Here is a 13,559-nt window from a genome sequence, read left to right on the forward strand (position 1 = left end):
GACAGAGAGAAAGTTCTTCCTTTTTTTCTGTTGGTTCACCCCCCAATGGCTGCTGCGGCCAGCACGCTGCAGCCGGCGCACCGCACTGATCCAAAGCCAGAAGCCAGGTGCTTCTCCTGGTCTCCCATGCGGGTGCAGGGCCCAAGCACTTGGGCCATCCTCCACTGCACTCCTGGGCCACAGCAGAGAGCTGGCCTGGAAGAGGAGCGACCGGGACAGAATCCGGCGCCCCAACCAGGACTAGAACCAGGTGTGCCGGTGCCACAGGCAGAGGATTAGCCTGTTGAGCAGCCCCACCGGCCAACTTTTTTTTTTTTTTTTTTTTTTTTTTTTTTTTTTTTTAGATCTATTTATTTGAAAGTCTGAGTGACAGAGAGAGAAGGAGAGACACAGAGATCTTCCATCTGCTGGTTCACTCCCCAGATGGCCAAAATGGCCAGGGCAGGGCCAGGCCTGATCCAGGAACTGGAACTTCATCGGGGTCTTCCAGGTGTTTGGCGGGGGCCCATCTACTTCCACTGCACATTAGCAGAGAGCTGGATTGGAAGTGGAGCAGCTGGGACACGAAGTGGTGCCCATATGGGATACTGGGCGTCAAAAGCAGCAGCTTTACCAGCTATGCCACAAAGCAAATCCCAGCTTTTCTTTTTTTTTTTTCTTTTTTTTTTTTTTTTTTCTGAAAGAGAGACAGAGAGCTCTCCCATCTACTGGATGGGGATCTTGGAACTCAATCCTAGTTTCACACATGGGTGGAAGGAACCCAGCTATTAAAGCTGTCAACCCCTGCCTCCCAGGGTGTACATTAACAGGAATCAGGAGTGGAGGTGGGCTGTGAACCCAGGCCCTCCACTAGGGATGAGGCTCCTCAAGTGGCTGCTTAACCTCCGTGCCAAATGCCTGTCCTCATGACTTACTTCTTGGCCTGTTACAGACCCGACCTCTTTTCAACCTAAATGTGCTCCTGAGGCAGAACCAAATGGAGACACCCTGCCTTAGTTCTTTGAAAAGCAACCATACAGAAGTACTCGAAGAAATAGTTACCTTCTGTGCTGACGACTCTTTTCCTAAGATACAGACAGTCCACACAGATGTAGACATGGGCTGATGCACTGATCTGTTGCTTCCAAATGTCTAGAGCTTAGAGCTCTGTTCTCAGCATAAGGCCGACTGTAAAAAGTAGAAATAGTTATTGTCTTCATAGCAATTATAATAAAAATTAAAATGGGTGTATATCATACCCATGTATTGAACTTCACTGACCTTTTTCTATCACTCCAGCACCATATTGAACTTCATCAAAATTTCAAAGCTGTCAATGAAGCATGAACAGTGAGGATAGGTTGGAATGTTGAAATAATTGCTCGGAGTGATTAGATTCTGTCAAGAAAGCTATCAAAAAGAAAAACAGCGGTTTTGGCCCCCAACAGTACAAGATTCAGATAAAAATGTGTTCCTAATGAGCAGTGTGCTTAGGTACAATAATATTACAGGAAAGACCAAAATTCCAATCATCCTTGCTAAATTGCATGTCTGCTAACTTCAGCTATTTTGGGATTTTTTTTTTTTCTAGGTTAAACCATTTCCGAGTCACAGAAGAAATATGCACAGTTCTCCTGTGCATGGAAACAAAATGTGATCTATTCATTCCATCTCCCTATTTATTTTTAACATTAGATGAATTGATGCTACATGAAACAAACTTTGAAATTACTTTCCATACAGTTCATTTCAGTCTTGGAGTGCTGCTAATAATAGCTGCCATTTGTGAGTGCTGGTGTTTGTGATTTCTGCGCAAATCTTGCACGGGAGCACTTCTGCTTAAGGTGTTAAAATGTACCCAGAACTACTGAGTCAAAATCAAGAATACTAAGTAAAACCGGATTTCACACCAAAACCTGGGCTGTTTATGAACCTGATATACAAGGGAGACATTTCTGTGTCCTTAGATGACCACCTCTGACAGCATTTGGATATAGAGTACTACTGACTTTCTCAACTGCCGCAGTCAGCACTTTGCATTTATTATCAGAAGAATCCAGTCATCATTCAAAAGTCAATAATAAAGAGATTTAATTTATAAAACAATGTTATTCTTCTTTTAAAAGTTATTCTTTAGTTAAAATGTTCTTTATGCTAACATGTGATGATGGGTTTATTTTTTAAATAAACAGATATTCTTTTTTATTTATATTTATTTATTTATTTATTGACAGGCAGAGTGGACAGTGAGAGAGAGAGAGACAGAGAGAAAGGTCTTCCTTTGCCGTTGGTTCACCCTCCAATGGCCGCTGCGGCCGGCTCATCGTGCTGATCCGAAGCCAGGAGCCAGGTGCTTCTCCTGGTCTCCCATGCGGGTGCAGGGCCCAAGCACTTGGGCCATCCTCCACTGCACTCCCGGGCCATAGCAGAGAGCTGGCCTGGAAGAGGGACAACCGGGACAGAATCCGGTGCCCCGACCGGGACTAGAACCCAGTGTGCCGGCGCCGCTAGGCGGAGGATTAGCCTGTTGAGCCATGGCGCCGGCCAACAGATATTCTTAAAATTTATTTTAACCTCTAATAAAAGAGAGCAACAGCTCTGCTGAGTGCTCACTAATTTTTAAGAGTGCAAGGGGCTCCTGAGACCCCAAAATTGGAGAATTGCTTTCCGTTTTAAAATCAGGCTAGTTGCTTAACAAAATCTCCAGTATCTACATAGGTATCATCTGTAGAATACTAGATAGACAGAAATAAATGACCTGAGTATTTTCTCTCCTGTGTGACTTTACTCACCTTCCTAGGCATTCAGTAAGAAAACAAGAGAGGGTTGCTGGTTTAAATGTCCTCTCTGGAATTCTTGTAGCAACTAAGGTACATGTTTTAGTCAGCTAAAAATGGGAAAGGCAAGGTTAAGGCTGAAACAGTGAGGTGAATAGTTGGCTTTAAACATTCTTTCTGTGAGTTTATTTTGCCCTCAAGTCAAATTTTCTAAAGTTCTTAAAATCAGTACCATTGCATTCTTATCTTGAATACGTCATATGAACCTGATTATGGCTAAATGAGTAAATATCTTTATTACATTAAAATGGAGAATATTTAAGACATTCGCATTTTTTAATAAAAGAAATCAATTCCTCTCAAGAATGCATACTTTGATTTATACGCAGACCATGAAATATCATATTTTGATCTTTCAATGGTAAAAATATGAACAAGTGGCCAGCGCCGTGGCTCAACAGGCTAATCCTCCGCCTAGCGGCGCCAGCACACCAGGTTCTAGTCCCGGTCGGGGCACCGGATTCTGTCCCGGTTGTCCCTCTTCCAGGCCAGCTCTCTGCTGTGGCCCAGGAGTGCAGTGGAGGATGGCCCAAGTGCTTGGACCCTGCACCCCATGGGAGACCAGGAGAAGCACCTGGCTCCTGCCTTCGGATCAGCGCGGTGCACCGGCTGCAGCGCGCCGGCCGCGGCGGCCATTGGAGGGTGAACCAACGGCAAAGGAAAACCTTTCTCTCTGTCTCTCTCTCTCTCTCTCTCTCTCTCACTGTCCACTCTGCCTGTCAAAAATAAAAAATAAAAAATAAATAAAAAAAAATATGAACAAGTGTAACATTCTCATAAATTGTATATACTGTGATCAAAAGAGTCTGTTTCCATGTTGGTGGTTGAGGAGGAAGAGACTTTTGATTTCAAATACTTACTATTCAGGAAGAATAAAGAAAAGTAGCTTTCATGAAAAAATTTACTTCCCACTGCTTAGCCCTAAAAGAAGATTCAGACTCTGTTTTTGTCACCTTCTACTGCAAGTAGTTAAGACTCTCAATGTTTCATTGGACAGGTTTTACCACATTTTTAAATAGTCTAATTTCAGCTCTTGTGTGTGCTTCAAAATTTTCACGTTTAGGATACAAACAATACCTCAAGCAATTTGTTTCCATCTTGTAATCACAAAACATGCATAGGACACAGAGATCTCATCCTTTAACTCTTAGAGAAAATACTATCAAACATATTTAACCAGTTTTACATGCTGATAAAGGGCACAGTTTTGCACCAAGCAATTGAATTAGTCATTCATATCACTTGGGATTTATCCCCTTATTTAAACAAAGCATGTATTAATTCCATTTTTCTGTGAACTTTAGTATTTATTTGAGAGGCAGGAAGATAGAGAGTGAGCTTCCATCCTCTGGTTCTCCTGGAGCTGGGCCAGGCAGAAGCTGGGAGCCAGCACTAAATCTGGGTCTCTCACATGGGCAGCAGGGAACCAACCACTAGAACCATCACCACTGCCTCCAAGGTGCACGTTACCAGAAACCTGGATTCAAGGGCTGATCTGAGACTTGAACCTAGGCACATCCCAGATATGGTGTCTTGACAACTGAACAAGTCCCTGGGATTTATTCTTGACCACTTAGATTCTTATTTTAAGTAATTCCATTTATACTCACATCCATCTTGTAGATTAAAGAGCTACATGACATATTTCTAACCAATGTTAATTCATTTTTCAAAATAGCTTTCAGTAAAGGTTGTATACTTTTAGAGTCCCTAACCTAGAGGTTCCCAACCTCCTAATTAGACAATAAAGAATTGTTCACAATATACAGCCTTTATTGTCTGTATGGCCTCCCATATAGTATCCAGCTGTGGACTGTAGAAATCTCCTATGGACGACCCTTGTTGATTATCAAGAAGGTAGAAACAACAGACAAGTTCAGAACCACTTTCCTCAACAAAGATATAAAGAGAAAGATTTAGATTAACTTTTACTTAAGTGAGAATATGCATGAAACTGAAGGAAAGTAGACTGATCTCATCCACTGGCACCAAGAAAATAAATGTTCTCTGTGATGCTATGTCTTACATATCACAATACTATATATATATATATATATATATATATATATATATACACATATATATACTTTAAGGAGATCAAATTTTTAAATAAGAAAGCAAAAGGAATGACAAAACACTTTGTGCTATCAGAAAACAGTATATTCCACATTTGGTTTTTAGTAGTAATTTTATTGAAAACAACAAGGTACCTTGTTTGAAGATCTTAGAAGATAAAAACATTAACTATTAAACTTCATGTGTGTTATTATAAATATCTCTAAATTAGCTCTAGAAACCTTCTGCAATGATTACATACTTTTCAAAGAGATTTTACTCAACTTTAGTGCAGGACTTAATTAATCCAGAGAATTTAGGTGTAAGTCAATGTGTGTGAGAGAGTATTTAACAGTCATTCCTCAGTACCTGTGGGAGACTGGATACCGAGATGTTCAAGACCCTTAATTAAAATGGTATAGAATTGACATGGAACCTACACACATCGTCCCATAGATTTCTGGCATTTCCAGACTCCTAATTACTGTTAAAATGTAAACACTGCATAAATAGTTGTTATACTGTATTGTCTAGGGAATAATGGCAAGAAAGAAAGTCTGTACACAGTCAGTACAGATTTTTTTTAACAAATATTTTTGATCCACAGTGGATTACATCCAAGAACAGGAAACCCACAGAAATGGAAGGTCTCCAAAAAGCTCACAAAAAATGTGCACTATCTTTTAATTCCATTATTCCATGAACTGTTTTGAAGTACCCCATGCATACTCATATGTGTGTGTGTGTGTATAACACACATATATGCATAAGATTTACCTAAAAGAAATCAATTTCTATACATAGGAAAGATTTTTTAAGATGATGGGAATATGCCTCTTTGCAATTCTTATAAGCACCAATAGAGGAATCTTAAGCCTATAGACACATTTTTGAAAGCTACAGTGTTAGACAAACATTAATGGCTAAAAGTATGGTTTAAACTATATTACTTTCATTAGAAAAGCAAGTTGTTATATATAGTCCAGTGATAGTTTACCTAATAAACACTGTACATAAATCTTAGATGGAATAAACAAATCAGATAGGCTTAAAAATTTTTATGAAGAATGTGGTTTTCATTTAAGACATCATGAAGTCTGATTCAATACAGAAAACTTCCATTTTAGACAGTGATGAGCATGGAAAATATTAGCAGTTACTAATGGAGTTCAGAAAAGCTTCTCTACACGTTCCAGCGATTTAAAGATCTGGTGAAGGATGACGTTTAGTCAATTCCCAAAAGTCCACCAAGCAGTCATTTACTTTTAGTTCCATTCCCCCTAAATCTATCATGCTTATTAACAGCAGTATACAGAAATGGTCCAAATTTGATTAGCCTTAATGTCTGCATTAAGCTTCCATTCAAACTAAACTATTAATCTCTTCTTTAAGCACTAGTTTCAAGCAAGCGACTGAACAAATCATTATAGGGAACAGGGGAAGGAATAAAGTTCAAAGAACAGAAAAGCAAGAAAAAATGTTCAGGCTGTATGTTTCGCAAAGAGCTGTTAAAATTACGGGAGGTTACTGTTTGCACTGAGTTCCTTCACTAAACCTCACCAGATCAAACCAAGGCAGAGTCACTTACGCTACTTGCCATATAATCAAACTGAAAATAAAAGTAGACAGATCCCAAAACAGACAAGTTTTCCCTGAAAACAGGTTTCAATAAATTTGAGTCAGCATAAGGAAGGTTCTTCTGCTTTACCTCCTACAAAAAAGTAACCTGAAGGAACATGATGTTTACCAGGTTTTTATTCTCTTGTTTCCTTGTTCTCATTTTATAAAAACCATTGTTTTATTGCCCATTGGGAGCCCTCATTCTATTTCATAAAAATGGAGGCTGCCCCAGTTCATGAATTTTGAACAAAAGCCAGATAGGTAGATCTGTATTTGTTGTAATTTTATCTTTTGGAAGGACTATCCTGCTAAAGCATGTGCCAAAGAATGCTAAAGTATTATTTTATGAAATGTTTAGAAAATGCCATTCACAATACATAGAAAAAAATTTTAAGAAGTTGAGATATTCTGTGGTTGCTTCACAACAATATATCTTTAACTTAGAAAAAGTTTAACCCAATGTTTTCAAGATAATTGGATTCATAACTCTTCTTACCCATTGTGTACAAAGTTTTCATAGCAAACTTTGAGAATCTATGCAAATTCTAGGTAATGTACCATTGATTTAAGAAATGAAATAGAGGGAGAAACCCAACAGGGCAACAGGCAGAACACTGCTGAGGAATATTTAAGATATTTAAGGTAATATAAATACAAATGTGAGTGCAAAATACAGGGTAACGAAAAAGAACACTTGGTTGTTACTACTGGCATGATAAAAGCATCACCTATACACAACCAGTTTACCAAATTTGTTTCAGGTTATTTTCTATTTTCTTTTTATTACTTAACAGCACCCATCTGTGGGTTTACTTTCTTAAATTCTGTCACTTCATCTAGTTCCTCTTCACCCATAAGATGGTGGCAGATTGAAATAACTTGCAAAGTGAGCTTCCCTGTTATAGTCTATTTTTTATAATCTACTGCTTCCCAAATTTCATATGCATATCAATCACCCAGGGAGCTTGTGAAAATGCAGGTTCTGGAGGTGGGTCTGAAATTATTCCTTTCTAGTAAGCTTCCAGGTAATACTGATGTAATCCCACTTTGAGTACCAAAGATCTAATTCACTCTACAAACCACGACCATAATACACTTCCTATAAACCACTTCCTCCAGGTTATGGCCTTAGGAACTGATGTATAACATCTATACTCAAGTACTGGTTCAAAACTTTATTCTGGGCAAATCTGATCTGCTCTTTCTCCTACCTATACTCATTCTAATTCAATGGGTGTGTGTGTGTGTGTGTGTGTTTTGTTTTAGATAAAATGTATATACAGTGAAGTATAGATTTCAAATGTACAATTCATTGAGTTTTTTTTTTTTTTTTAAATTTTTGACAGGCAGAGTGGACAGTGAGAGAGAGAGAGAGACAGAGAGAAAGGTCTCCCTTTGCCGTTGGTTCACCCTCCAATGGCTGCCGCGGTAGCGCGCTGCGGCCGGCGCACCGCGCTGTTCCGATGGCAGGAGCCAGGTGCTTCTCCTGGTCTCCCATGGGGTGCAGAGCCCAAACACTTGGGCCATCCTCCACTGCACTCCCTGGCCACAGCAGAGAGCTGGCCTGGAAGAGGGGCAACCGGGACAGGATTGGTGCCCCGACCGGGACTAGAACCCGGTGTGCCGGCGCCGCAAGGCGGAGGATTAGCCTGTTGAGCCACGGCGCCGGCCCAATTCATTGAGTTCTGAATATAAATGAATATACCCAACCAACCACTATGCCCTGCCAAAAGATATAGAACACAGCCGCGATATCCACCCTGTTTTGACCCAACTCCATAATTGCTCTTTCACCTTTCTACTGCCTTTCACCTTTTCTTGAAGACTCAACTAAAGCCCTTCTTTCTTCAAAGAGCACCCCAAATTCACTCATATATGTCCATCTAATTTACAACCACTTTTAAGACTCAGCCATCACCATCACTCACTGAACAACTCAGGGGCTTCTGACAAGCATCCATGCTTGCCCCACTCCCTCCTCAGTAGATTTCCCTGTGGAGTTGTCAAAGTGATCTTCAAATTATATAACAAGGGCTGGCGTTGTGGCATAGAGGGTTAAGCTGCTGCCTGTGATGCCAGCATCACACAGGGGTGTCAGTTTGAGTCCCACCTGATCCAGCTCCCCACTAATGCACCTGGGAAAGCAGTGGAAGATGGCCTAAGTGCTTGGGCCCCTGCACCAACATAGAAGACCTGGAAGAAGCCTCCTGGCTTCTGGCTTTGACCTGGCCCAGCCTTGGCCATTGTGGCTGTTTCGGGGTAAACCAGCAGATGGAAGATTGACTGATCTCTCTCTCTCCATCTCTCTATAACTTTGCCTTTCAAATAAATCTTTTTAAAAATTTATACATCAAATTAATACATGGCCTTGCTTAAAACCCTCCGATGGCTTACCATCACACTTGTAATAGATCCAAATGCCTTTTCTTCCATCAGCAAGCTCCTCCTTTGACCTCGCCTTCCCCTACTTTCTCCATTATTGTGAGGACTCCTCCTTGATTATTCCCTCTGTTCTTCCCAAGCACCTTTATGACTGGCTACTTTCCACCATTCAGATCTGAACTTCAAAGCCACTCCCGCGCAGAAGACTTACTGATCAACAAAACCTAAAGTATATATTAACTCAGCCCCTGACACAATCCTAATTAAATTTTCTACATAGTGTTTTCTTGATGTGTTTGTGAGCCATGCCTTCTAACAAGAATATAAGTTCCATGACTAATGGAACTAATCAATAGTGTTCACTCCTGCAGCTAGAAGAGCATTCATCTAATTATAAATAGATGCTCAGCAAATGTTTTCTAATAAACATGTTAACATTTATGATACAATACAAATTCATACTATGCAGATGAAAACTGTGCCTGGTGTCCCAATACATGACCTTCCATGAACCTGAAAAAGAATTAGAAAGCTATTGCTAGTTATCAAACAAGATAAGCTCTTCACAAAAAAGAGGGAAGAATAGAACTGCAGCTTTAATTTTGGGCAAAAGTAATATAAAACACAAGTTAAGTCAAAGTTTAATCCACATAAAGTTTAATCAGGTTAATGAAAATATCAAAATTTTTCACTTAGTGTATGGCAGCAGAAATTTAATGTTTGTTGTAAGTAATACAGTATTTGGTGTTTCCATTATTGACAAACTATGCTGCAGAAAGAGCGATCGCGTTAAATCTTAATTCATCAGGGTCACGTTCCATAAACTTCTTGCAAACTTCTATGGCATCCTATGGGGAAAAAGTATAATTTTTCATTTATAAACATGTATTTTATTTACAAATGATAAATAACAGTTCATACTTTTCTAATTCATGCTGATTTTATACTGCAGACTTCTTTTTTCCGAATGAAAATAACACCAAAAATGTGAAAAGTTGGTGGCCTAATTTTCCTAGTACCAAAGTATAACTAAGTGTTTTTAAATTGCTTTTAGGAAACTTTTAAACTGAAAACTACATATTTCACTGATTCTGAGCCAAACAACTTGTCCATATTTTAATATCTCTAAAAACAGGATCAAGGTACAATTGATGATATTTTGAACTCAATGAAACATGGGGTGTAATGAGCAACTTTTTCAATACTACTTGTCTTTTTCCAATTTGACAACTGTTCACATAAAGAGTTTTCTGGAAACTCCTCCAATTATTGTAGATTTCTAACATCAATTCAGATTTTTCTCTTTGGGTTTTCTAATAAGAATGAGGACAAAGAAGCATCCATATAAAGAGAAAGGATCTTTACAGATATTTCAAAGATGACAAAGAATATTAACAATACTTAAAGTGAGCCAACAAGTTTTATTGTTACCTCTAATAAAGTTTCATCACTAGTTTTTCCATGGTTAATTGGAAATGGTTTCCGCCCATCTGTGGAAAACAAACAGTTGAATGCTTAGCTGTTTTGACAGGATAATGTACTTTCAACTTGCATTTTTCTCTTCCCAGAGTGAGACAAAAAAAGTTCAAAAATAATTTAAATAATGTCCTGCAACAAATATTATAAATGTGCCATTAATTTTTACTATTAAAGGTTATCAGAGCTCGGCTTTCAAGTCTGAAGGCCTCTGCTGTCCTCATGAATAGAATTTTTAATAAATATTTGCTTTAATTTCCTGGGAAAAATGTGCAAAATTAGCATAAGTCAATTTTTTAAAAGTTATCACCCCAGTTTTTACCCTGAGAAATATAAAAAAAATTTTTTTCACCTTAAAAGCTAAATCGGAAGATCTTAAGATTGACATGCTTGGTGGAGTAGCAGGTTATGCCTCTACCTGCAATTCTGGCATCCCATGTAGGCACCAGTTCACATCCTGGCTGCTCCACTTCCAATCTAGCTCCTTGATAATGTGCCTGGGAAAGAAGTAGGGGACGGCCCAAGCTCCCTGGACCCACTCGAAAGACCAAGATGAAGCTCCTGGCTCCTGGCATCGGCCTGGCCCAGTCCCTGATGTTGCAGTCACTGGGGAGTGAACCAGTGGGTGGAAGATCTCTCTCTGTTTCTCCCTCTCTATTTCTGTAACTCTGCCTTTCAAATAAATAAAATCTCAAAAAAAATTTGACATTTTTACCCCAATAAAAGATAGCCCTGCTGTTGTGGTTTACATAGTACTACTATATATCAACTAAGCAGTTATGTAGAGCAACAATACAAATAACCTAGAACTATTTTACTAATTTCTAAAACAAATAACAAAGTTTACAATCACCTTGATTAACTAGCATTTTAACGTCGAAAAACATCTGAGTTTATATAAATTCATGCTAACTGAAACTGATAATCTATCTGATTCTAAAATCTCAGATGTTTTATATGAGGTGCTGCATCAAAGTCAATAAATAAAACATACATCTTCTGTAATTCCATGGTTTCCAAGCATAAAAAAAAAAAAAAAAACTTTTAAATCAGCTGCATACATGGTGATAGAACTGGATTAGTGGATACTACTTTATTTATTTTTTTAAAGATTTATTTATTTGAAAGGTAGAGTTAAAGGGGGAGACAGAGAGAGAGAGGTCTTCCGTCCTCTGGTTCACTCCCCAAATGGCTGCAATGGCCAAAGCTGTGCCGATCCGAAGCCAGGAATCAGGGGCTTCTTTTGGGTCTCCCACATGGGTGCAGGGGCCCAAGGACTTGGGCCATCTTCTACTGCTTTCTCAGGCCATTGCAGAGAGCTGGATGGGAAGAGGAGCAGCTAGGACTAGAACTGGTGCCCATTTGGGATGCCGGGGCCCCAGGTGGAGGATTAACCTACTGCGCCACAGCACTGGCCCCAGTGGATGCTACTTTAATTTCTATATATTATACAACCAAAGTTTGGGATCCCTGTTTTTGGGCTAACGTTGAAATAAATATTCAAAATACTAAGGAAATGTATCCATAAATTATAGTGCCTGGGACCTAATACTTAAAGTTTTATGAGAACCATAAAGGAAATAGCTTTCTATAACTAAACATTACCTAAGAACATATACTTGCAGGTATTATCTTTTTAAACTGCATATTTCTTGGTAACATGATAAAGCATATCCTTAAATATCCATTTGGGGGGTGGGCCAGCAGAGGGAAGACCTTTCTCTCTGTCTGTCTCTCTCACTAACTCTGCCTGTCCAAAAAAAAAAAAAAAAAAAAAAAAATTCCTTTATGGGGTTTAGCATTGTAGCATAGTGGGTTAAGCTGCCACTTGCTATATCAGCATCCCATACAGGCAACAGGTCATGTCCCAGCTGTTCCACTTCCGATCTAGCTCCCTGCTAATGTGCCTTGGAAAGCATTAGAAGATGGCCTCAATGTTTGGGCCCTTGCCACCCACTTGGGAGACCTAGAATAAGCCGCTGGCTCCTGGTTTCAGCCTGGCCCAGCCCTGGCCATTGTGGCTATTTACAGCAAACCAGCTGATGGAAGATTTCCCTGTCTCTCCTTCCCTCTCTGTAACTCTTCCTTTCAAATAAATAAATAAAGCTTTAAAAAATATATATCCTGGGGCTGGCATTGTGGAATAGTGGGTAAAGCCACCTCCTGCAGTGCCAGCACCCTATATGAGCGCTGGTTCGAGTCCTGGCTGTTCCACTTCTGATCCAGCTCTCTACTATGGCCTGGGAAAGCAGCAGAAGATGGCCCAAGTCCTTGGGCCCCTCTACCCGCATGGGAGACCCAGAGGAAGCTCCTGGCTCCTGGCTTTGGATCGGCACAGCTCTGACAGTTGCAGCCAACTGGGGAGTGAACCAGCTGATAGAAGACCTCTCTCTGTCTCTCTCTGCTTCTCTTTGTGTAATTCTCTCTGTGTAATTCTGACTTTCAAATAAATAAATAAATCTTTAAAAAAATAAAAAATAAAAATATACATCCTTTTTGTGGCAAATGCTTTTTTTCAATATCCTATGTATTCTTCATTTATAAGAATTTATTACACTCAAAATATACACCCCATTTTGTACTGCTGCATTTTAGTTTCTGCATGAAAGCAAAAGTATAAATAAATAAAGGTTTTTTACCTCTTTAACCAAATTATAAAACAATATATACTTATGTTTAGTATAATTTATTATTAGACTCTAGAGAGCTAATCGACTCTAGGTTTTCCTTCTTATGCAAGCTACTCTTAAGTAATGTATAATTAATTTCAAACATGAAAGTATAGATTAAAATTACTAAACAATTGATCTTAAAATGTCAAAATAGAAACAAAATTAAACTGCATACTATTTCATACATAGCAGCTTAGAGCAAAGATTATCATTTGTATTATCATTGTAATACTGAGGATGGCTAACTATATCTTATGGGCCAAATATAACCCTCATCAGTTTTTACATAACCCTTAAGAATGGTTTTTTCAAGGGCTAGTGTTGTGGAGTAAAGTAGGTTAAACCTCTGCCTGCTGCACTGGCATCCCATATGGGTGCTGGTTGGAGTCCTGGCTGCTCCAATTCCAATCCAGCTCCCTGCTGATGACCTAGGAAAACAGCATAGGATGGCCCAAGTCCTTGGGCCCCTGCACCCATGTGGGAGACCCAGAAGAATCTCCTGGCTCCTGGCTTTAGATTGGCCCAGCTCCAGCTGTTG

General features: G+C 39.4%; 1 protein-coding gene across 1 annotated transcript in view; it reads right to left on the minus strand.

Moving 5' to 3' along the window:
• Nucleotides 1–9,487: 9,487 nt before the first annotated feature.
• The window catches only part of UCHL3 (ubiquitin C-terminal hydrolase L3), a 53,014-nt gene continuing 48,942 nt past the window's right edge, over nt 9,488–13,559 (minus strand). Inside the window, exons 6-7 of the mRNA XM_062195300.1 lie at nt 10,305–10,363; nt 9,488–9,721 (exon numbers count right to left, since the gene is read on the minus strand). Coding sequence (XP_062051284.1) covers nt 9,638–9,721; nt 10,305–10,363 — 143 coding nt within the window. The 3' untranslated portion in view covers nt 9,488–9,637. The remainder of the gene's footprint in view (nt 9,722–10,304; nt 10,364–13,559) is intronic.

This window comes from Lepus europaeus, chromosome 6 (assembly GCF_033115175.1).
Source record: "Lepus europaeus isolate LE1 chromosome 6, mLepTim1.pri, whole genome shotgun sequence".
NCBI classification, from domain to species: domain Eukaryota; kingdom Metazoa; phylum Chordata; class Mammalia; order Lagomorpha; family Leporidae; genus Lepus; species Lepus europaeus.